The 24,761-nt window shown below is 42.4% G+C and overlaps 1 protein-coding gene across 1 annotated transcript in view; it reads right to left on the reverse strand.

Annotated features, from left to right (window-relative positions):
* JARID2 (jumonji and AT-rich interaction domain containing 2) overlaps positions 1-24,761 on the reverse strand; it is a 225,841-nt gene that overhangs the window by 84,573 nt on the left and 116,507 nt on the right. Inside the window, exon 3 of the mRNA XM_084279710.1 lies at positions 15,716-15,857. Coding sequence (XP_084135836.1) covers positions 15,716-15,857 — 142 coding nt within the window. The remainder of the gene's footprint in view (positions 1-15,715; positions 15,858-24,761) is intronic.

Here is a 24,761-nt window from a genome sequence, read left to right on the forward strand (position 1 = left end):
TGATGAGGTGTGCTGCTGTCGTGGAGTATTGCCAGTGCTCAGACCTTCTTCATCCACCTCAGCAATGTAGCTGAAGACCTTCATAAATCCTCCCTCTGATATTCAATCTGGAAAATAACCACTGCGACAGAATGCTTTGGAGCTTTTCATTTCTGCACTCATTAAAATAATTAAGGAACTGAGACTGACATTAGTTTTTTTTGTGGGGTTTTCCACATCCTCGTTAAAAGGTTCCACGGCCGACATGACTCAGAAATTTAGAGCTCATTACACAGAGCCACCTAAATTAGTATTCTGTTCATGGGCTTAATAGGTATTTAAGCAATGTAAGAGACAGGTTTTGTTTTGTCCTTTTTTAATTGATAGAATAAACTGTATTCAAATGCTCAGAAAGTCTCACTTGTCTGCAAAGCAGAGCCAGCCGAACGAGCCAAGCACAAACAGTCCTGGGACCCTTTGTTGCCAATAAGGCAAATGAGACCAGTGGGTTTCCTCCTCCATCTCCAAGCCCTTCGTAATTAAAGATACCAGCAGTTCACCTAATGTTCGGGAAATGCCGTAAACATTTGTTTTCATTAAGGCTTGTATTGGGAAACCGCAGAGAATCTGTTGAATAAAACCTAGCAGAACACCACCTCAGGAGAAAAGGTTGGGATGGCACAAAGAGAGGAACAAAGAAAGAAAACAAAGCAGAAAAGTCATCAACTGATTCACGCATCCTGTACCAGTCAATTATCACTAAAGGAGGACAGAAAGGAATACAAAGAGAAAATGGATTTTTCTTTTGAGGACTAAAGGGTTTGGTGCTTTTTATATAAAAGTTACAGCAAACCCTCAGAAGGGGTTACCTCAGAAGAGCAAAACACTCTTCATACTATGTTAAAAACAAGAACCTGAGTGGAAAAAGCAAAAGAAACTCTGCTACCCTTATTATTTATTGGGGGGTGGGGGTGGGAAAGAAAGGTTGAGGAAGAGAATCCAGGAGGGCAAGAGAAGATTTCCTTCTTTCTTCATTATATTTGGAACCACTGCCATACATCCTCAACAAATGCCCTTTGATGTCCTGCCTCCTTGATTTCTACAGTACGCACTAGAATATTGAAGGGGCAAACAGGGAAGCAAATCTCTGCACAGACACTACCTTTTCCCTTGCATTACTACTTCCTAGTAGAAAAAAATATTTTTTCTTCTGTAATCACGTTGCTAGAAGCTTCCCATCATTTCCTACCCCCAAAAAAGGTGCCTGACTCAGATATTTCCATCTTATAATAGAAAAAAAACCCACAAAACCTTAAAGGTGTGCGTGTCCTTCAGCCTCCACTTAAAGAAGTTATTGTCAGTTTGCTTTTTAAGTTGCGGATGACAAGTTCTAAAAATTGTGTCCCTGAGTGGTGAGAAGAGTCTTGGAAAAAAAGCTCCCGAGGACAGGAGAGATCATAACAAGCGGATAGTATCAGGGTCTGGAAATCTGCCCAGATACTGAAATACTGTTGTCTGTCCTCCTGTCAAACCCTACTTGAGCTCAAAGAGCCTTTAAAACTTGTTATATAAAGATACGGTATATGAAGATTAAATTGACACTTCCTTTTAGAAGACAGAGTAACAAGAACTTCTAACAGATTCCCTTTTAACTTGCCTTTTTCATGTTAAAAATTAGAAATAATGATGTGACAGAGCTGCATTTCTAACACCACCAGAGCTCTGTCTCAGGGCATGGATCCTCCTCTCTAAGAGTTGAGAAGAAACAAGAACAAGAAACAGCCAGACCTTGCCTTTCTCACCCATCTCAGCCCAGAAACTTCCTTCCTCCACGGTAAGCAGACTGAGTATTTCGGCAGTGACCTGTCAGTGTTTTGTTAGAAACTGGGGAATTAGCATACAGCTGCATCCCCTGGCTGGCAAAGGGCTTTGAACTGCACGTAAAAACCTGATAGAGAAGCAAATCAATCTGAAGCCTTCATCTGAAGACACCCTATAACGTCAAAGATTGACACACAACAAACAAGTAAAGCAGTTAAATTTCCTGCAACTAGACAGTTTCAGAGTAAGGGGTGGGGAACCAGTGTTCAAGAAGATGCAACTCAGAAGCTAAAAATGGTGACTGTAATTTGGAATAAAGCTCCATATTGGGAAGTTTCTATCACTGAAAAAAAGAGGAACACGATATGGCTTAGAAACACAGGGGGTACTCTTGTAATTGGGGCTATTTTCATTGAATTACCCTGTAATGCTGAATAATAATAATAATGTAAAGGAGAGATCATTCCATTTTTACTATGAATGGCACACACTCTTTGTACTCCCACTGAATTAGTAACCTTGCACATAAGCTGTAGCCTCAGAGGAAATGATGCAAGTAGGACCTTCAACACCATACTTGGTGCAAAAGGTTTTGGACGAGCAACGCTGCAGGTGAAGAGGATGTCCTTCTCTGCTGCTAAAATAACCAAGTACCCAACAAGTATGAAACCCAGATCAGCATCCATCCGTTCAATAGCGACTTCATTTCTCAGGGTTCACGCTGACCAACCTCAACAGGGGCATCTAGCTGACAGAAGCCAGGGAAGAGCCAGGGGAAATATACGGCATACAGCAAGTGGCATCACTTTCTGATGGCTCATTCTGTGATGTAAAACTCCAACATACATAGCATGACATAATTGAAAAGGAAAAAAAAAAACCAGGACTCTCTGAAGAATTTGGAGAAACAGAAGGATGTTAAGCAGGACTACTCCAAGTGCAGTCAAAACTAGGGGCCCTTAATTTATAGCATTCTTCAACCTGCAGATATCTTGGGAAAATGTGTAACCCACTGGAATCAGAAATAAATAAATACTGTCTTTCAGTGGATCCAGGAGTTAACTACTGTTATTTAAAAATGGACTTCAATGCAGTTGCGCTGATAAAGCACTCTCAAAATCCTCCTTCAGGGAGATAATTTCTATTTTTTGGTTTTTTATGAATATCTATGTTAATTTAATATCAGAACAAGGAAGTTGAGATAAAGACATACATCCAAAAATAGACACACAGATATAGATAAAACATATAAATAATATCATTTACTTTTCCTCTTCAAAGCAATAAACAAACATAACCCTGGATCTTAAATCCCTCAAATCTCTGCCAAATAATTTTGAAGACAAAAGAAAGCTACAGTAATTAGATGATGTGCAAGGCCACACAGTATGGCAAGAACTGTAACTTGGATGTTCCCTACTTTGTACCTACAGTACTAGGTTACTAGAAGGTACTGTGGTTTTATTACACAAAAAGGAACAAATGTGTGTTCTGGTAAGGGTCCTACAACTGGAAGCTTCAAGGAAGAAACAGTATTTTTTTTCCATGTGGTCTTTTTCTGAATTACTCCAGTTAGTTCCCCTGATAAGAATGTCATGGCCTTTACTCAAATGCTATCTCCCCTGGTTTTCCATTTCTCATCTGATTCACCTTTAAAGCTTATTTTGCAGTCCATCTGGAAACTGGAAGCAATTAAATACTTTTAAATGGGTACAGCATGTAGCACCACATATCGAGTAAATCTGACGACGAGATCTCTACGTAACAGGAATGAACTAAAACTGATAAAGACCAAACCTTGATTGCACAGTAACGTTTGCCTAGGTATGACTCAATACTTACCATCTAATTTTCAGCTAACGAGAGGATTTCATAGGCCTAGAGACATAAAAGCAGGGTTTCTTGGAAACTCTGCCACACCTTGTTTGTCTTGTTCTCTTACAAATCAACCCGCTGGGATGAACTAGATTTCAAGAAAAATCAATAGCAGTCAATTTCTCTAGTGTAAGACAAACACACAAAATCCAAGCACGCCAAGGTACCACAATTAGCAGGCCAGCTTGGTTTCAAGGCTTCTGACCTAAGAGTCAAGGGGGCTGACAGATTTCTCAATCCCATTTAAGAAAACTTCATGATTTTCAATATGCAGGTGTAAAGACGACAACACTAAAAATAGAAGTAATCAAGAAAGTCCCAGCTGCTCACTTTCACAGCAAACTAGACGTATGCAAAAGAAAAACATGAGAGTCCCTTCTAAAAAAAGAGTTGATTAAAATTTTAGAGTAATTTATTTTTAAATACACATTTTGCTTGACAACTTGCAGAACAAATTGTCACAGGGCCAGGAATAATCTAAGGCATATTAGTAGAGCACAGAAGACAAAATACAAAGGGTTTCAGAGTCCCTCCCTCACCTCACCAGGGAAGAGGAATAACCAAAAGAGACATGGTGTTTGCTTGCCTGGAGTAAATATAAGAGCAACCCCAGAGCACTGAGCTGATCAGGGTACCCTGCCACCACCCTGAGGGGCTGATACTTCTCCTCCCAACTTTCTCCCACAGCTACCTCTGAGGTGCCCACAGGAGCTGTCCCTGAGACCAGTCCCACTAACCTAGCAGAAAAACATCTGCCTTTGCTTTGGTTGTGTGGCAGACTGTGCCAGAGACTGCTCAAAACGGGTCAGGGAAGCTCCTTATCCCCTGGCTGCACAGCAAGCCATTGGCTGTAATTTCAACCCAGTGCTCTCCCCACAGGAGGCCAAGTGATTTGCATTATCTGACCAACAGCCCAAGGTTCGGTGTTTATGCAGTGGTAAAACTGAGGGACTTCTCTGTAGGATCCTGATTGTGGGAAGCCACAGACAGTGCTCAGCAGGCCAAAGGAAAACACATCATCACAATTCATAATCATCTTGGGCAAGATCTCACTCAAGAAAGAGGGAAAACCTCTGAAGATGTAGCTAACATAAGAAACAAGTGTTCATCAAAACAGTGATGCAGCTACACCAGGTATCTGGGTGGGATGTCCCCTCAGGTGGTTACAGTAGAACTTCTTGGTTAGAGAGTACATTCCAAATCTCTTAAGCCATTCAACAAACCACTGACACCAAGTGAAACAATGCTTCCCCAAGATGAGGGGTTCAGAAATGCAATAGCACACATGCAAAGGAAAATATCCTGCAGAATAGCCAACTACCCAAACATCCATGTTTCTGTGTTAAAGCTGGAGTATATCAAGCTGTACAAAGGGCTATCAAAATTATCATGAGGTGCAAAGAAAAGTCGTCTCTCAGGCTTAAAAGGCTAATGATGTGTTGCCTCAAGTTTTCATTTTTTCATCAGAGAAATTTTAACTTGCACCAGAGTGTGTTTATACTGAATTCCAAAAGCTGCCATTTAAAATAAATAAATCCTAAAAGCAATCTGAGACACTCAGTGCACATACACACACACTACCAGTTAATTCATTTTGCAGAATTATGACTCCAGCAAACAGCTCTTTAATTGCAAAGAAAGATCAAATCAGATACTAGCTCCAGAAGTGACCCTTTTAACTAGGGATCTCCTCACTCTAGTCATAAGTCCAAATTCTTCATTCGTATTAACAAGCATCTGCAGGATTTCATGAACACGAAAGCCTCACAGGCAAACGGCGTGTTGCAATAGGAGAGGTATCGGAAAGGGGGTCTGGACACATTCTCCTGACTTTATTGGAAAAATAAATAACAGCTGCAGGAACTCCAGGAAAGGAGGAGGGCAAGGGAGAGAAGGAAGAGTGGACAGTCATCTCCATAGTAACTACCACTATGAAACTCAGGGGAGAACTTGTGTGAAAGCTGAAAGAGGGATGCTACCAGTGGAAATAGACTGTAAGGGAGGGGTCGAGAGGATGGGTGGGTGTGCAAAAAAACCCTTGCAAATACTTTGCCACATGGTCAATGATCCTTTAAGCTTCAGTTTATTTAATCAGATCCAAGAACAAATACCAAGAGAGAAAAGCAAAGAAGCATAAAATCAAACCATGATGATGACATGGCCGTTACTGTACAAATTATTTAACAATAGGCATACCATTAAAATAGTAAAAGAAAAGATGTTCAGGTTAAGAAGAGGGGAAAAAAAAGCTTCCCTCAGGAAATTCTATGGCACTGGATGCAAACTAAGAAAATAAAGGGAAGCACTATACCAGCATAAGTTAGGCTGTATTATAATGTCTGTGATTCCTCTATCAACACATGAGACCTGAAAAGATATGTACAGTAAAAAAAGACCTGTGCTTTTCAAATTCAGTTCAGAGCTAGAAAACTCTTACAGTCCCAAGCTTCCAGTACTCACACCACCCCACACCTCTCTCATCCATCTGGGAGTTTTGAGACCCACTCCCTACCTGGGATAACATTTGCTTTGGTCTGACCCATAACAGCACTACCACACTGGCTGGGGTCAGTTTTGGTGAATCAGCAGTAGCTCACGCTGCCATCTGCAAGGATCAGGTCAGTAACACATTCCCACCATTAACACACTGTCCAGATCAGCTTCAGGAATAAATACAGAGTAAGATTTCCTATAGTTTAGTGCCTGCCAAACCAGCAGGCAGTATCGATACAATCTTCAAATACTTTGAAAAAAATCCCTCCAAAAATCCCCCCAAGTATAAATAAAACTCAGTGTTAGGATACACTTCCACTTTAAATTATTGGAATAGTGCTCTGTTTGTTTTTCCAGTATCATCACCTTTGCAGAGCACACAGGACAATAGTATTCCTACCCAGGCTGGCTTTTAACTCAGCACACAAACAAAACACAGAGTTATAGCAGAAATTATGTTATATGCAAACACCCCACAGTAAAACTCCTCCAAATGTCCATATATAAGAAATTAGGTGCTTCCACCACCACTATCACAGAATCACAGAATGTTTGGGTTTGGAAGGGCCCTCTGGAGATCATTTAGTCCAACCCAGATCCAGCCAGAGCAGGATCACCTAGATTAGGTCACACAGGAACATGTTCAGGTGGGTTTTGAATGTCTCCAGGGGAGGAGATTCCACAACCTCTCTGGGCAGCCTGTGCCAGTGCTCTGCTACCATCACAGTGTATGCTTAAGTATTAGTTAAAAAACAAACTAGGTCTTACAGAGCTTAGCAGAAAGATCTTCTGAGATCCAATTTAGAGACTGGAGAAGCTACAGTAATGCACCTTACTAAACCACATCCAGACTTCCACAACTAAATGAAAAATTTCTTCTGACAAATCATCCCTTCATTCCATGAATGAGACTAGATTAGGAGCCCACTACTACTATAAAGTGGGAAATACCAAGAATCTTCAGACTGTACTTCTCTTCCAATATCCTTTGTTTTCTAAGCCTCCAAAAGATGACTAAAGTAGTCTTTCTTCATGAAATTGTAACTAAGTTCAATTTTAAACTACTTACTGCCAAATATTACAGCATTTTATATCTTTATTTCAGGAACAGGTTTCTGTTTTTCCATTCTTGGCTTTTTATTCCTGCTAGAATTATTTTTATCTGTTGACATCTTTTTAAGCTCAGATTTTAATTTTATGCAAAGAACTAAATCTATTTCATTTATTCTGAAATCTTACCAATGCTTGATGGTGCTGAATGTTTCCTCATTAAGTAATCTCTTCTTTTTCCAAATGAATAAAGCCACTGCAAATGCTAGGATAGCTAATTTATAGGAATCAAAATTTTAAAATGGAATCTCATTTTTTTTAAATAACAGGAAAAAATAATGGCATTGCCATGATCTTCAAAATACAATTATGTCTTTGTTTTGGTTTTTGCTTCTGTCTTTGATTTTAAATTCAGTATGATGCAATTGCCCATTTGATGAATGAAGGAATAAGAAGAAAGACACCTATTTGTGATACATGCAAATGTTTGGGTTGAGTCATTCCTCCCCCCCAAAATCACAGGATCATGGAAATTGATTCATGGAGTGTGCAGACAAAGCTGAAGGAGATCTCAGAAACCTCAGTGTATGTTTGGTAAGCATTCAACATTTTATCTATGAGGGTAACACAACCCAAATAAAACCCATACATATTTCAAGTTATCTGTGTCTCTACCATCTAGGATGAGGTGGCCTGGTTTTGGAATAGCAGCACCAGCCAGAAACATCTATAGGCACAGCAACGAGTCCATCTCTGCTGACATGACAAAATCCCTGGGATCATCTACCACACGTGACATTTCTTCTAAAGGAGCATGGGGCTTTGGGAAGGAAAAAAACAACCTCACTAGCAGCCTAGATAGAGTCCTTGAGGGAAAATGACCTTAATACCAACCTGTCTTTTTGAAATGCCACCTAAGTAGATTGTCCATAAACGCCTTACTTTCTAGACAGAAAAGTGATAGATAATTTTCAGAGGGGAACAAAGTCAAGAAGGTTCTAAAAAGGATCAAATCAGAGAGGTGGCTTCTCTCTCTCAGGTCTCAGTGCAGCAGTCTGGGCATTGGACTGAGCCATCATTCAGTAGCTGGACTGGAACATCAAGGTTAAGAGAAGGCCAAGCAACAGCACAGATGCACGTGGAAAATGACAGAAAAAAGCCCCAGATGTGACCAAGAGTTACGTTACCCCAAATGTCAGGCTAGACACTTGCATGATCATTTATGTGTGAAAAAATCTTCTTTCACATTGACACACAAACTTGATGGGGAAAAAAAAAGCAGCATTTTTTGGTGCAAAATCAGTTATTTCCCACATGGGTTCAGAGCAACCACTCCCTGGTATTTGAGCAGTCAAGATCTGGCCTGTCATACACAGCAGGTTAAAGTAAATGACAGTAGGGATGGGTTATCAAGCAGCTGAGAGAGGGTTTGCCATACACAGAACCACAGAAACAACTGCACCCATCCAGTAGAGCTTTGGAAACTACCCTGGTCCCTCAGGTGATGAGTCCGAGCTCAAGGTCATGAAGACCTCCTCCTGCAACACTGACTTCAGCAGAGAAGGTGGCAGGTGAGGACAAGTGAGTTCAAGGTGGACACTACGTGCCACTTCTCAGCTGCTATAAATCATACTTTCATAATCATTAAATCACTACTCAGACAAGTTGTTTACATAGCTGTCAACCCACAAAGTTAAAGCATTCCCTGATTCCTGTACCTTGTTATAGCCTTGCCCATCAGACAGAAGAATGCACGTCAACAACTTTGGTATGTTCCTTATGAAAATATTGGAAGAACATTAATCACCTGAGGTTTTTTTTTTCCCCTCTTCAAACTACACAGAATGATCCCCTTGACTTGCATTATAAAGCAGGTAATCTGTCTTTTTCCAATTCCTGTGCAAATCCACTCCAATGGACTGTTATTGCTTTCTTTAGAAGGCTTATTATTTAAATATAAATGTGCTGCACTAAAAATATATTCCACTCATATCAGAATTTCCAGAGGGGGGTAAAAAAAATAAAATTAAAATTATGATACATAAATCTTACTGCCATTTTGGTTTTATTGGGGATTAACGTAGTTCTTAAGTAAACAACCAGCAGAGATTTGCATAGCCTCCTGAAATTAGCAAAAAATAATAGGAGCACCTGGTTGATAAATGGGATTACATTATGTCATAGCAAGCAGGAGCTGAACACAAATACATTATATAGTGTTTCAATTAGCAAAAAGACTATTCACTGAAAAGGTCCTGGAAAAGCACTTTGATATTACGAGCAGTCTCCCACTTTCACACCTGAATCATAATACACTGCTCTCTCCATCACCTACAATACCGACTAGAAACTCCTCACGAGCTTACAAATGTGGGAATGGGATTGACCTTGTTTTACGTCTTCCATGCAAGGTGCTAAGTCTGTTGCTAAAGAGACCGTTCATTATTAGCTGTAAAAACAATTTGGGAAAGAAAAAAAAAAACCCAAACAAAAAGAAACCAAAAACCAAACCAGCCAAACTGAGCCCCCTCAATCTTTTGACAGCTCTGCTGCAAGAAGGTCTTTAGCAGCTCAAGTTGAACAGGATGTATCGCTAGAAACAACCATTTAAATTAGCAGCTTGCCTAACATACAGAAGCTTGCCTCTCCTGAACTGGCTTATTTTTTTTGCTGCTAAGAGTACAACAAAGCTCTGCCAGCCTAGCAGCTGTGCAGCCACCAGCCAAGCCAAAGGAGACCAGCATACCTGCCTCCCCCTCCCTGGGCACAGGCTCCCATCTTTACACTTGACAAACTTTGACGCTCATCTTGCCCCACAGCGAGCCAGTTCAGGGAGTCAAACTGGCATTCAAGAGAGACCAACACAAAAACGGAGCAGGCAGCAGGGAGCCAGTGCGAGGCGAGGGGTAGGAGCTCATCCCACAGATCAGCTCTGCTGTAGCACACAACCACACTTCTGATTGCCACACGCTTGAGCCCGTTAGCAGAAAGCTGCCGTGTTAATTAAAGGCCTCAGAAGATTCCTAATAAGCAATTTCTGGCCAATCTAGCTGTGGTGGCTTAAAACACTACTGCTCCCCAGCGGGTTGTGCCTCTCTCCTGCTGCCATTAACCTGCCTGGTAGCAGAGCTGGACAAAGCACCGGCTCCCAAGAGCTGAGCACACCCTCGCTCATGGGGGAGATGGGGGATGAGGCACCCACACTCTGCAACTCCTGCAAAGGGAGGGAAAGTTTCTTCAACTCTGTTTCTCTTCTGAACTAAACCAACCCCTCTGTCCCCTTTAAGAGAGAAAATATTCTAACATTTTAAGATTAACAACTACTAAAATCAGTCAGCCTTCTCTCACTTGTCCCAGCCTTCTATTAACAGACCGTTACAATAAAAGATAAAAGCATTTGTGCATTTGGCAATTCCCTGCGTGCATTTCTGGGAAGGGGGCCATGCGAATGAGTAGCCATCTGATTAGTAACAGGAAACAAGCAATAGCCTACCATCACCAAAGATTAACATACTGTCACATCAAGTCTGTGCTGCACATGTCTCCTCTTGAGTAAGGTGAGCAACTGTTGCTAGAAAACATATAGCTGTCTCTGCACACTGTTATTAATTGCCAGTGGTTGTAGTCTTAAGAGCTGTCCATAAAAATGTATGAGCATCCAGCACAGTAACCAAACACCTTTGCCCTGTTGCCTATTGACCTCCTCAACTGAGAACCACAGCTGGAAACTGGAGATTCATAACAAGAACACAGAACTACACTAACGTTACACTTCTCTTTCAGCAGTTACCTTTTTATGGGTTTTGAAAACGCACAATCTTTACCCGGTGAAGACCACCCAACCTGACAGCTAATCAAGCCTGGATACCAACGCTTTTGTGCATCACTCCCAACAGCACTGAGCAAACTAGCAACTGCTCTCACTTGGACTGCAACTAGACATCACACAGCAGATCTCTGGCATAACATTTGAATGCTTAGCTTTTGCCAAAGGTCACAATAACACGGACACCTCTTTACTACCCGAAAGTAGTATCCGTCTGCTTTCCCCTCAGACCTGGTGACTAGTAATACACACAGCTGACATCCAAGGAAGTATTTTCCATTCTTTGAGTTTACACTCAATATTTTGAAGTCCTGAGATTACTGCTACAGCCACTGTCAATCCCCAGCCCCCCCCAATCCCATTTATTCTGTAAACAGGATTTACAGTTTTTGGACCAATCTGGAGACAGCACAGGCAAAGCTCCACATGTACTTCTTTTCCTCCTTACCACCAAGCTACCACAGCTGAAGCCTGTGGCTTCACAAAAGGCAGGCTGCATAATTCTAGTACTGCTCCCTGATTTCTGCTCCAATCTAAAACACTACACTTAAAAAGAAATGGAGACCAGACTTTCCTCATTGGCTGCAAACCTGGCTGTGTAGGAAGCTTCCAACAGTCCCCAGAGAGCAAAGGTGTTAATTACTGACAAAGTACCCACAAAGACTAGTTGGAGCCATTTGAAGCCTAACAGCACCAGGCCAAAGCATTCAAAAGCCTGGTCCATCAAAGTATTTAAGTGAGTTTCTGAACAAAATCTGCAGCATTATACTAAATCAGCATACTTTCACCTGAACAGCAATCTCCTTTCTCCTACCGTGATGCTCTCTTTAAGGCACATGCAGCTCTCTTCAATCAAGCCACGTTACTAGGAAAGGGGTTGAAACTGAAACCCGAAGCAGCGCATGGCTGGGGGCTCTACTGTTGTGTTACCCAGCTCGGCAGGTGCGTGTGAGATAAGGAGCATTCGGCAGCAGTCTCTTCACAGGCAGGCAGGTAAGGAGTCACCTCTCCCACAGGTATTTGTCAGCACCTATCTGCAACCAAGCTGCCTGACCGCACTGTGGAGCATCCACTGCCTAGTTTTGACCCAAGAAAAATTCACACCAGCGGTGCCTGGCACAGCGAGGCTACAAGGCAATGCTAACTGCTAGCAAACTCACCCTTCACTCAGTTTGCTGTGAGAATTGGCACTTGCTGTTCATCCAGGCCCTTCTGAAAATGATCTCTGAGGCTGAAAGATTTTGGATCATCTATAAATGCAAATTAAACATACACATGCTGCACACATGCAAGAATGTATAGAATCAGAGACTGGTTTGCGTTGGAAGGGACCTCAGAGACCATCTAGCTCCACCCCCCTACCATGGGCAGGGACACCCTCCACTAGACCAGGCTGCCCAAAGCCCCATCCAGCCTGGCCTTGGACACTGCCAAGGAGAGGGGGCAGCCACAGCCTCTCTGGGCAGCCTGTGCCAGGGCCTCACCGCTCTCATGGGGAAGAATTTCTTCCAGTTACTTAATCTAAATTTACCTTCTTCCAGTTTCAAGTCATTACCCCTTGTGCTATAACTACACTCTGATAACCAGTCCCTCTCCATCTTTTGTGTAGGCCACTTTAGGTACTGGAAGGTCACTATAAGATCTCCCCAGAGCTTTCTCTTCTCCAGGCTGAACAAATCCAACTCTCTCACCTGTCTTCATAGGACAGGTGCTCCAGCCCTCTGATCATCTTCATGGCCCGCTTCTATTCCATTTATACAATGTGACCTGCTCTAGGCAGGAGGGAAAACCCTGCCAGACCAATCTTCTAAATTGACCAACCTGGAGGCAGAAGATTGCAGCAGCACAACAGCTAGCAAGAGCCTATTTGCCTGCACAGCACCAGCCTGGCATTACACTGAAGAACTGCAAGGTCAGACCGACTGGAGCCCCTTACAACAGCCTCCCTTACTTACTATGCTTACTTGCTTCGCACTGGTTTTGTTTCCATCACTGGTATGACGTACAGATGACCTACTCTTTTAGAAGACGACAAGTTCAAGTTTACAAAGAAACATTCCTGCCTTACCAAACCCTCACAAAACCCAACCACCACAGCAAAACCCCACAACCCATAAAAAATTAAATGGTACCTTATATACACGCACAGTTCAAACATCACAGGAAACCTGGTCCTCAAAACTCACCATATTACACAGAGCAAGTTCCAAACAACTGCACCAATCCCTAAAATCATTTCACTGCATACACCACCAGCTGTGAATCACAGCATTTCGTGAAGACAAAGACACATTTTGGGGAGGGGAAAAAACTGTGTGAAGTATACGCTAAAGCTGCCACGTATTAAAACACACATTTGAACAACGGTGCCATTGCACATGCAGCTGAACAGGGAATGGAAAAGCCTGCTTTTCAGAAAGCATGGGGCAAAGACAAGAAGGCCACAACTTCTCAAAGCCTGATGAGCTGAGGCGGTGGACTTTTAAGACACCATATTTCAGTCCCATCCCTCCTTCTCATCCTCCTGCCTTATGCTTTGTCCACAGCACAACTTTTTGTGGGATTCCAAGATGACCTGAATCGAGGACACATTACATATTCAGCTGAAGAAAACAAAACACCTGAAAGGAAACACTGAGCATGCTGCAATACAGACATAAGAGGAGGAGTCCAAAAGACATTTGTCTGCAAAGAGGAAGCTGGGGGAGGGAGAAAAGTAGATAAAAGTCTGTGTTGGGTGTAAATGGAAACAAAACAGGAACATTCACCTTCACGACAACTGCAGCAACAGACGTGATAATTTCAACAGTTGACGATGCATGAAGAACTGAAAGGATGCTGAGCCTTCCACAAAAGCCAGAATGCCATGTTTCAGCTCAGCTTCTGTTTTTTAAGGTTTGCTTTGTTTTTATCCAGAAAAGCACCAAAGTCACTGGGTTCCTTATTATTGGGCCTGAACCACCCAGCTGCTTCTCAAGCATCTGAATTCCCACAGCCAAAAGCAATTTAAAAAAAAAATTAAAATAATAAAAAATATTTAAAATATTTTTAAATTATAAAATAATTCACCCACAATACTCAAATGCAGTTTCTTGGGACCAGTGACCTAGCAATCCCACTCATTTGTGAAGCTGGGCTGTGCAGACCACCAGAAGCAAGGACAGTGTAAGGGACAAGCCCTCCTGCCCCTTGCCAGAGAGAAAGGAGGTGCTCCCTTGGATGCACTGGCAGCTGGTCCTGCAGCCGTGCTGTGAAGAAGAGATGAAAACTCACACAGGTTAAAAATAAAGAACCCTGGCAAAAAGCCTCAGTCCATATTCCTCTTCCTATTATTTTTTCTTCTAAGCATCTCCTTCAACCTACTCATGGTGTGACCCTGCAAGTGGTTGTGTCAGCAAGGTTGAGGAACGAGGGCACAAAGCAAGTGCTGAAAGCAGCAAAAATTCCTTAAGATAACACACAAGCAACAGTGGCAACACCATGAAATGATGAGCACTGACTCCCAGGATCACACCTACAGTCAATATAACCTACATTTCTAAGCAAAAATAATTTTCCAGCCTCCATTATATCTCATAAAGCCAAAAATAAACATACAAATATGACCAGCAGTAGGATGCAATAAGCCTTATACAAATTTTACCGGTATGGAAGATAACACAAACTTTATTCTGATACACTGGTGGAGCTAAGTAGGTATATTAACTAGACTTTGAGTTTGTAGCTCAGGGTTAGAAAAGGTTGTGGAAACCAGGGATGGGGAACACAGGAGCAGGAAGGTGTCCAGGAAAGCACCACCCTCCTCACCCTATTGGGCTTCTCAGAGGAACTGTAAGGTCACGCAGAAAACAGGAATACTTCTTCTGTTTGAAAGACAAGTGTATTTCATGATTCATTTTTTGCTTGGAACTAGGATGCAAGGAGTGCAAAGGAAAAAGACTGAGAAAGCATTTTCTATTTCTCCCTCTCTCTAATGGCATTTTTCAGACAGCCTGTTTTGGTTCTTACTTCATATGGAGGACAACTCCCACCCTTCTACATTCTCAGCATATTTTCTACAACAGATTGGCTTGAGTCCTATGATTTTAACCCACATTTTGCACATTCGGGATAAGAACTCATAAAAATCCAACAAGGACCTCATAACTGACTTCTAGAAAAGATGAGGCAGCTTGCCACAGCAGTATCTCAAGGTAGTCCTCTGCAACTGATAGCCACCACACTGCTTTTACTGTCCAGCTTCACTCCTCAGAAGTATTTATTTGGGTTTTGTTTTAACTTCACCAGGTTTCATTCACAGAAAGTTAAAAACATCAACAATAACTCGAATTAATTTAGTGATGCATTCCGTGAAATTATACAGACGTACACATTGATATGCCCACAAGAGACCGAAGCTGGGACAGGAGAAGGGAGGGAGTGAAAAAGGGGAGAGAGTATTAAGGCATTTAATTTAGCAATCACCTACTGAAAGCCAACTGCTTTTCCATGCTTTCCAAAACAAGAGCCATCTATACAAATGGATGAAGCAAAATTCACTATATCCTCCCTTTTACTAGAAGGACCTCACATTAGACAGTCTGCTTATGGTAGGGCATGATGCACAACCATGCCCTAACACAAAAAGGACAGAGCAGAAAGGCTGTACTTCAACCACAACGCACTACTGACCTTTTCCTCGAGGGCCCTTCTTCAAAATCTGAAGAACTAACATCGTTGCTCGTTGAGGACACTTGCGACGCATCATCCTTCTCATTCTCCAGCTGTTCTGATCCCGGTCCTAATCCTTTAGATTGGCCATTAGTGAGAAGTCCTGCAAACATGACAAAGTGGTACACAATATTCAAAAGCTGTATTACTGGTGCCAATTGGATTTTATAAGAATTCCCACGTGACACACATAGCAGAGAGTTAACGCCCAAAGCAGCCACCTTGCTATGAGAGACACCAGTAACATCGATTCTGCATGGAGGTATCCAATAAGAACCCAGTCTGGTTAACAGTAAACCCCTGATCCTCAGTGTTAGCAATCATATCATAATCATGTCACATCCCTTACTCAAAGAGAGAGACACAGCTTAAGATTCATAAACTGACCCCTGATTTACCTAACTCCTGTTGACTGTCATAGATGAAAGCTTTTTGTGTTTCTCTGTAGATCAATATAAAATTAAGCTGCCGTTTGGTCACTTTCCCATGGCCTTGCTCTTCATTCTGCTGGCTCCAACTACTGCAATTTATGATCTTTTAAAAAAAAAAAAAAAAAAAATCCTAATCCCAAAGGGGTGAACATCAAACATCTGTTACTGAGCTTTGGCTCTTCTAGCCAAATGTCACTCAACTACAGAAACTCCAAACTGCCAACAAAGGTACAGAAGGCAGGAGAAATGTCTGCCACAGCTGCCTTCCCTTTCATGCCATTCCTCTCCTGGAGGAATACTACAGCAAGCAGAACCATATAGATGGAAGAAAGAACTGGGTCCTATACAAGCATAACGTTTAATATATTCTGCATCTTCTACTCAAATGAGTAATATAATTTGACTCTTAGAAACAACAGCAGTCAGACAGTGAAGCCACTCAGACTTAAGGAAGAATTAAAATAGTAACATCATTTTCAGTAGGCTTTTGGATGAGAGGGAGGAAAATTACCAAGAATTTTATCAGCTCAATATTTATTCACTGTTTTAAGAGCTTATTACCAGAGGAGCTGCAATTTTATCCAGGAGAATGCTTTCACATCTCTTCACCAAAATGCTTCTGCAAACGGAATAACAAAGTTTTGTTTCACAGCTTTATTTTGCCAGAGAAACACTCACAGGAGTCCTCTCCCTTGGCCATTTCAGTCTCCCTTTCTATAATCACACCTTAGAAAAGAAAACTGGGAGGGGGCTGACTTACTCCAGGATAAGCTGGGCAGCAAGGTTTAAGAGTACTAAACCAATAATGCTTACTAATAACAGCAGTTCCAAACTTTCCACCAGTGCTGCACCAGCACTGCACCATTTCAGAACTCTGTTTTTGGGAAAATCACTGTACAGCACCATCAGGGCACTTACTCCTCACGTAACTGAGCATTCGACCCGAGCTCAGCTTCAAAGGGACCCCGAAGCACAACCACAGCAAGGCACCAACTCTGGCAAGCTGTCCGCTCCAAGCACTGGTGCCTGGGCTACAGCCACAGCCAAGCGCTCCCTCCCTGCAAGGCCATTTATTCACTGCTCGCTTGGGCACTAGAGTGAGCGCAATACATCCTCTGCCAGCGGGCGCTCAACTCTTTCAGCAATCTAATTCCAATCTACATTCCAATCTAATCACTTTGCCCCGTTTTTAAACGGCCTAATCCAAAGCCTGCATCATAGCAGTTCATCGTATCATTCTTGTTTTCCAAAGAAAGTTTGCTCTTACTCATTCTGAACCCCACCAAATTTCTCTTGGCTGGGAGTCAGGAGTGGCTACATGGTGGCCACACGCCGCAGCTTTTGTACTCCCTTTTAAACTACCAAGCAGAAGCCTGGAACTTCTTTGTGGGGAAGATGCAGTGAGCTGGTAAGTCAGTTTTTTCTTCCTAATATGGAATCCACATAGCAAAAGCTGAAACTAAGCACTAATTTTTGCATTAAAATGTCTCTTCTTACCAGCCTGAGACTGGCAGGGAGAAGTTAAATGACCCGATTTACATTTTCATTCCCCTTTTGTTAAATTTCTGTCGATTCTTTCCATTAAAGAGATCTCAAACTGTGACCCAACAAATAATACAAATTTCAGTATCAGCACACGATGCTACAACAGGGTTTGTAATGTAGCACAATGATACGACACGGGGTGACAGCATGCCTTCAAGGCATTCCCCAGGAAATGAAGGCAACCTTTTAAAAAACATTCAGTCGATTATATTCTTCTGCTCAGTTCCTCATCACTGGAAGCCCTAGTGCCCAAGCTTATTCTTAAGAAAGTTTAAACTTTTGCTTTATGCTTTTCCATTAAACCACTGCTGATAAAATTTACAACTTTTGAACTCCACAGAAGTCTAAATCAAGCGTATCATTTGAGGGCCGATACTCAGCAACTTAACTCTTGGGGTAGAATTTGATTAGGTTTTCTAAAAGCAGTATTTGTTCTGGAGACTTGCCCTATGTAAAAACCAGCCACCTGAAGTATACAAGTCAAGAAAAATCACCTTTTGAGCTATCACCTTGCACGCACTTGGAAGGCAATTTCTATTCATCCTTTCCCCCTGCCAAACCATCAGCGCGCTCGGGAGACAAGCATGATTTGTGTCCCTTAAAGGAAAAATATCCCTTTGCCTGCTAGTCTTCAGCCGCAGCAGCGCCATCCCAAAATGGAATTAATATCACTGATAACTAAAGTTAATGATTGTCAGCTGAAACCAATTAAAGCCAGTGTCCTAAAATAGAGGCATGAAACTATTCACGAGAGATACTGATAAATAATGGGAACGGGTGTCATGTTCCACAGGTTTTCAGGGCCAGCATAACTGCAAAATCCGCTCCAAAGTGACGAATGGCACAGTCAGCCACAGTCTGCAGACTCCTTCCAAGCACTGGAGAGAAAGCACATGCTGAAGCAGGCTGTTATAAAGTTTATTGCCACTCAATCATTTTTATATCAAATGCATTCAAGCTTGCCCCCAGATACCTTTTCCTTCAAACGCCACTCCCTCCATCTCTAACCACGATAAACCACGACCTTTGCTGCTGCGCATCCGTCAGGAGCTATAAAAGGTCTGGAGGCCCCAGGACAGGGTGGGGACTGCGCAGCTGTACCAAGTGACCAAGTATAGGGTCCTGCACCTAGGGAGGAATAAGCCCAAGCACCAGTACAAGTTAAGGATTTACCTGCTGGGAAGCAGCTCTGTGGAGAAAGACCTGGGTGGGAGCAGTGTGCTCTCATGGCTGAGAAGGTCAATGGTGTCCCAGGATGCATTAAGAATAATATGGCCAGCAGGCTAAGCAAGGTTATTCTCCCCTTCTACTCTGCCCTGGTGATTCCACATCTAGAATACTGTGTCAGGCTTCCCAGTTCAAAAAGGACAGGGAACTATTGGAGAGAGTCCAGCGGAGAACTAGAGAGATGATGAGGGGACTGGAACCTCTCTCGTATGAGAAAAGGCTGAAAGAGCTGAGTCTGTTCAGCCTGGAGAAGAGTGAGAGGGGATCTATACTTGTAATTATCTAAAGGGTGGATGTCTAGAGGATGGGGCCAGACTCTTCTTGGTGATGCTCAGCAACAAGCAGCAACAGGCACAAACTGAAACAGAGGAAGTTCCATCTGAACATGAGAAAAAACTTCTTTACGGTGAGGGTGGCAGAGCACTGCAACAGGCAGAGAGGTTGTGGAGTCTCCCACCTGGATGTGATCCTGTGCAACATGCCCAAGATGATCCTGCTTAAGCAGGGGGATTGGATTAGATGATCTCCAGAGGTCCCTTCCAACCTCTACTATTCTGTGAATCTATGACACTCGAGCATCCCCATCGCCATGAATGAGTTGGCACCAGTGCAACCAACAGGACATACAGGTCTGCCTGGTGCATTGCTGGAACACAGTCTGGCAAATGTCCGTCCATGTGGGTTTGACTCTCCAAAGTCAACCAAGCTACAGGAAGCAGCAAGCATTCATTTTTCTTAAAAGCTAAGTGCTGCAATTGTGTGTGCATATAAAGAGGTAAAAGCAGCCAAGCAAGAGCAGAACCACTATGCAATCCTGGCTACTTCAGAGCACCCAGCAAAAGGCTTGCTGGTTCCTCCGACATCAGGAGCCAAATAAAATCAAAGGGACAAATAGTTCCTTTACTCCTTTTCCACAGCTGTGCCCTTCAGCCTCTAAAGTCATGATGCCAGCGAGCACTGGCTCATGGCAAAGCCCGTGACCAGTTATGTTCTCAGCTACTGGAGAGCTGGCAGTGGCTGCCTGCCCCTTGCCCACTGGGCTCATTTCAGCTGCAGCTCTCACTGCCTTCTTCCCTAGCAGCTGGACTTGGGGCCAAGCCAAGGCCTGAATAACTAGGCAGAATATATCAGGGTTAATAAAAATTTACTTTATTCTCGTAATGTGAAGTGTCTGTTTTAAAAGTAAAATTAGATTTTTAAATATTTTTTTTAAAACCCATCCTACACGTCATTAAAATTTAATTTCAAAGTACAGCAACATGGATTATAAATCAGTCTAGGATTTCATAATACTGAAATTACTTAGGTGAAATAATAATTTATATACCGAATGAAGCAGCGCGTATTTGCTGGCAAAGTTTAAAAGGAACTGCAACACTGAATAAACACTGCTTTAACTAAGTCAGTAATAATGAATTATTTAAGTCAGAAATACGGGAACTTGCATATCAAATGACATCTGTGTTCCCTTAAATACACTGTACTGACTCTAACTGATCAAGACTAGATACTTTTAGAGAAAGGCTAATTACTAATTCCTAGTAATTAAAAAGGGTAGCTTAAAACTGAACCATGGAGATCTTAACATCCTTTCTAAAATGTATCCTAGCCACATAAATGCCAACTTCACAGTTTCACTGACTGCTTTTTTAAACTTCTGCATACACTGCAACAGCAAACAGCAATTTCAGTTACATGCTGCTTAAAAAGACAAAAATAAATCCAATCTAAAAATCCACTTATCAGTTTCTAACTGCACCGAGAATAAGCAGCAAGTTTGAGTATTACATCCATTCTGCTACAGACTGAAGAAAGCAGAAAAGCCCTTCCTGTCTTTGGCACCCCAGTCATTATTAAAGACACTTCTATCATCTCCCTTTTATTTGACTTCCACACCCTGAATATTTTCAAACTTGTCTGTGGCTATAAATTACTTTGTTTTTCCACATGAAGGAGGGGATCTGCAGTGAGCTGAACCATACCCCCCAGGACGATCCAGGCAGAATGTGCCTATCACAGCTTTACAGCCTTTGCAGGGTGTGATGGCCTCCTGTTCCCACTGCATCTCATTGTCCCCTTTGCTTCTGGACTGTAGCTGTTGGCTGAGCAGGGGTCTTGCTGAGCCTTCATCAAGCAACACCCATGTCCCTCTGTGTGTGTGTGTGTGTCTGTCTGTGTGTGTGTCTGTGTGTGTGTGTCTCTGTGTGTCTGTGTCTCTTGTGTGTCTGTGTGGCTTACTTCAGTGGGCTTGCACTGACTCAAGTGGACCACTTCTCCTAATAGTCTATTCCAGCACAGGCAAGGCTTAATTTCTTTTGGTACTGATTTGCTAGCCTTACTGGTTTTGGCAATACACACACACTTTTAGCAGCCATCTGCGCCTCTGTTCTCAAGCCATGGTGTAGCCCATCTCTGGTCATCCGGAGAGATGGCTGACAGGCATGTGCAGGGCTGGTCTTTAGAGCACCTGAACATGTGATGCAAAAATCACAGTACCTGGGAATGCACCACAGACTAAAGCACCCCCTAAGCAGAGACACATAGGATGAAAACAAAGGAGGAGGAGAGAAGCAGAAAGCAGCAACATTAAGGGAAAATGGAAGGAAACCCAAGGGAGGATTTGGGGTTAGCTGGCGTTTAAGAATAAGTGAGACAACAATTACTGGCATGATCTTCGCTATTAAAGTTACTGAATAATCAGAAAACCAAAGGGGAGCATCTGAACAAATCTCAGTACCACATGGTTAGTTGAACACAGTCCCTTCACGCAACCACTTTCTCAATGTTTCCAAAACACTGTTTCTACACCACTTACTCTAATGCCAACAAGGCATCTGAGCATGAACATTTCCATGTTCTCACAAGACAGCAATACCTATTTTACTTCACTGTTTCCCAGTCCTAAGGCAGCTTAGGAAAAGAAATACATCCAGTTTTATTTCCAGCCAGTTCTCACAGTCAGAGGCAGCCCACAAAGCCATCATGTTAGAAAAATCAGCAGTCAACACCACACAAACACAAGCCAATGATATCAAAAGCAGTAACTGACTTAAATAAGGGGGAATTCAGCATGACCGTATTCACAGCTTTCTATGGGATGAACACCTAATGTCAACAGGTCTGGATAGTGCTGGGCTGGGGAGACATACTGCAGGTCTCAGCTATGTGTGATGTACACAGCTGCTCCCAGGTGCTTCTTGACCACACAGGGACACCAAATTCCCACTGCCAAGCGATGCTGGGCTTGCCTCCCCCCGTGCACCGCCCCCCCCCCCCCTTGCATTCCTCCCTGATCCCTGTAAGCTGAATTGCTCCGGGCTGGTACAAAGGCCCAGTTTCCAGGGCAATTGGCAAAACAAACAAACACACACAAGTTACAAGAAGTTGAAGTAGTACATTTACTTGAGGCAGCATTTTCACCGTGCTGGGCCAGCCCATTACTTATGAGAGCATGCAGCAGCACGGATTGTAGTTACATAGGCACAGAGCTAAAGCTTTTTTCTCTGACCGAGTAGCATCCCTGTCCAAACTTTGGCCATATCTGGATTTAAGAGTTTTCTCCTTTTTGCAGTTTCCCATTTAGGGGAGCTGCCACAAATGTTATAAAGTGAGGGGTTTAACTGCTGTGTTAGAAAGGTAGGGGGTGAACCATGGTCTGAAAGGTTTGCATCACCTGAACACAGACAGACTCTGGGGTGTAACCAGATGGTGAAAGCCCACTGACGAGTTCTATGCCTAAAACACAGAGGGAGAAAAAGTTACTACTTTCAGCCCTCTAAATATTTACCCTGGCCATCGAGTTTCATGCAGGTAACGTTCAGTATGAAAATCCACACATAATAAGCTGCTGTCTCAGCTACACCTCTTGTTTTCCTTCAGCCTAAGAACTACAGTTTATTATGAGCTGTAACGTTATACACATTTACTTGCAAAGTATCATTAATGATTAGTCCTCACCCATTTTCCAGAAGTAACAGAGCTGCAATACAAATTCACATCCCGTTGCCTGTTCAGCCTTAATTTATCTTCTACCAAAAACACCCTCAGATCCTGGCCTACGTGCTGAAACACTCCCAAAAATCCTGGTAAGCACGTTAAATAAAACCATTAATCATCTGATGCCAAGTTAAAACATATCGGTATCTAAAACATCTGCAGCCTGCATTAATCAGCATACTGTACAGAGTTACTGTATTTAGCTGTTGTATAGCTATGCACAAAAGATAATTTACTTTTATAGTGCAAATGCCATCTGTCACATTGTCACAGCATGACAAGGTATCACATTACATATTAAACAGACAACACGCCTTGAAAATAAGGCCTATTTTCATGCCATGGTTGTCTTAGAGACGAAAGAACTGGGTTTTCACGATAGTAACATAATTTAAAACCAAAACAAACCAAAACATTTTTCTCTGGGATAGGAGATACCAATTCCCTGTCCATTTTTTTTTTTTTTTTGTAAGGATAGCTGTCAGAGAAAATACTGTTTTAATCTTATTTGGTAATGTGAAAACCATGACAGTTTTCTGCCTCTAAATAAATTAAAAAAAACCCCAACCCACAGCATGAAACAGTCGTTGTTTACACCACACGATGCTCTGTGTTTGCACCATGATGGTAATTAATGGTACGTGGGCTTTTCAGATGACAAGCCACTGGACATTAGGTTGATTGTGGTACATAAGGGAGCATATGCATAAAGCAGTACTGTTATGCCAAAGCCTGTTAGCAAATAGCTTGTACAGTCTTCATAAATGACTAGAAGAGTGCTTTTATATGTAGATATACATCATTACTATGGAAGCCAAGCATGAATGACATTACAGCACAAGATGTGTTTGTCAGCCTGTCAAAAGACAAGATCACCAAAGAGAACTGATTAAATAATACAGGTTGAAAGCAGCTCCTTACTCCCATTACATCTCCATCCAAAATTGCTATTAAGCAACCGAAGACGTTTATGTGACTGCTTCCTGCGTATGAGCCCATTATCAGGTACCCATCTGCAGCATTAATTGAAATTACATTGTTCTGGTGTTTCGACACAACACTTTTAAGGGTCTTTTGGTTTGTTTTCATTTGAAGGGTGGTGGAATTAAAACTGGTAGAAACAAGAATATAACAGTCAAAAATGAACCTAATTTAATTCTGCCAGGAAACTACCCCAGGCCACAAGACATACTTCAAGCTTCAATTTTATTTATGAAATATGCCTCTGGAAGACATTTTAATAAAAAAAAAATCATTTACTGAGAAAAAACACCTGAAGTCTGTACTTATGCTATTTTAGGTTTGCACGAAGAGGGAAAAAAAATATATATTCAAAGGGACACGTCTCTGATTAAAAGAGATTTTTTGACTTTTAGGACACAATGAAAACTGCGACCCCCTGGTTCCCCCAGACAAGACACACAACCCCTTCTGGCACCTTCTTTATGAAGCAGAAGGGTGGCCATCAGCCTGGGCTCCACAGTGGTCTGGCCTGCATGAGGGAGGGAACAGGAGTACCAGTCAGGCTGAGTAGCAGGGTAGATGTTCTTATCTAAGTGCTGAGATAGCAGCAGTAATACTCCAAAAAAGCTCAGGGAACAAATAACTTTCTCTTAAATCCCTTTCCTCCAAATGCAGAGAGCTAAGTCAGAGCTTAAAACCACAAACAGCTACCTCAAAAAATCTGATTATTTTGGGGGGGGGGGGGGGGGAGAGATGGGGGGGGAGGGATGGAATGACATCATGGGGGCAAGATGGACACACACACAACCCAAGGAACGGCTGCCCCAAGACCTAAAAGTTAGAGC

This window comes from Gallinula chloropus (assembly GCF_964237585.1).
Source record: "Gallinula chloropus genome assembly, chromosome: 2".
NCBI classification, from domain to species: domain Eukaryota; kingdom Metazoa; phylum Chordata; class Aves; order Gruiformes; family Rallidae; genus Gallinula; species Gallinula chloropus.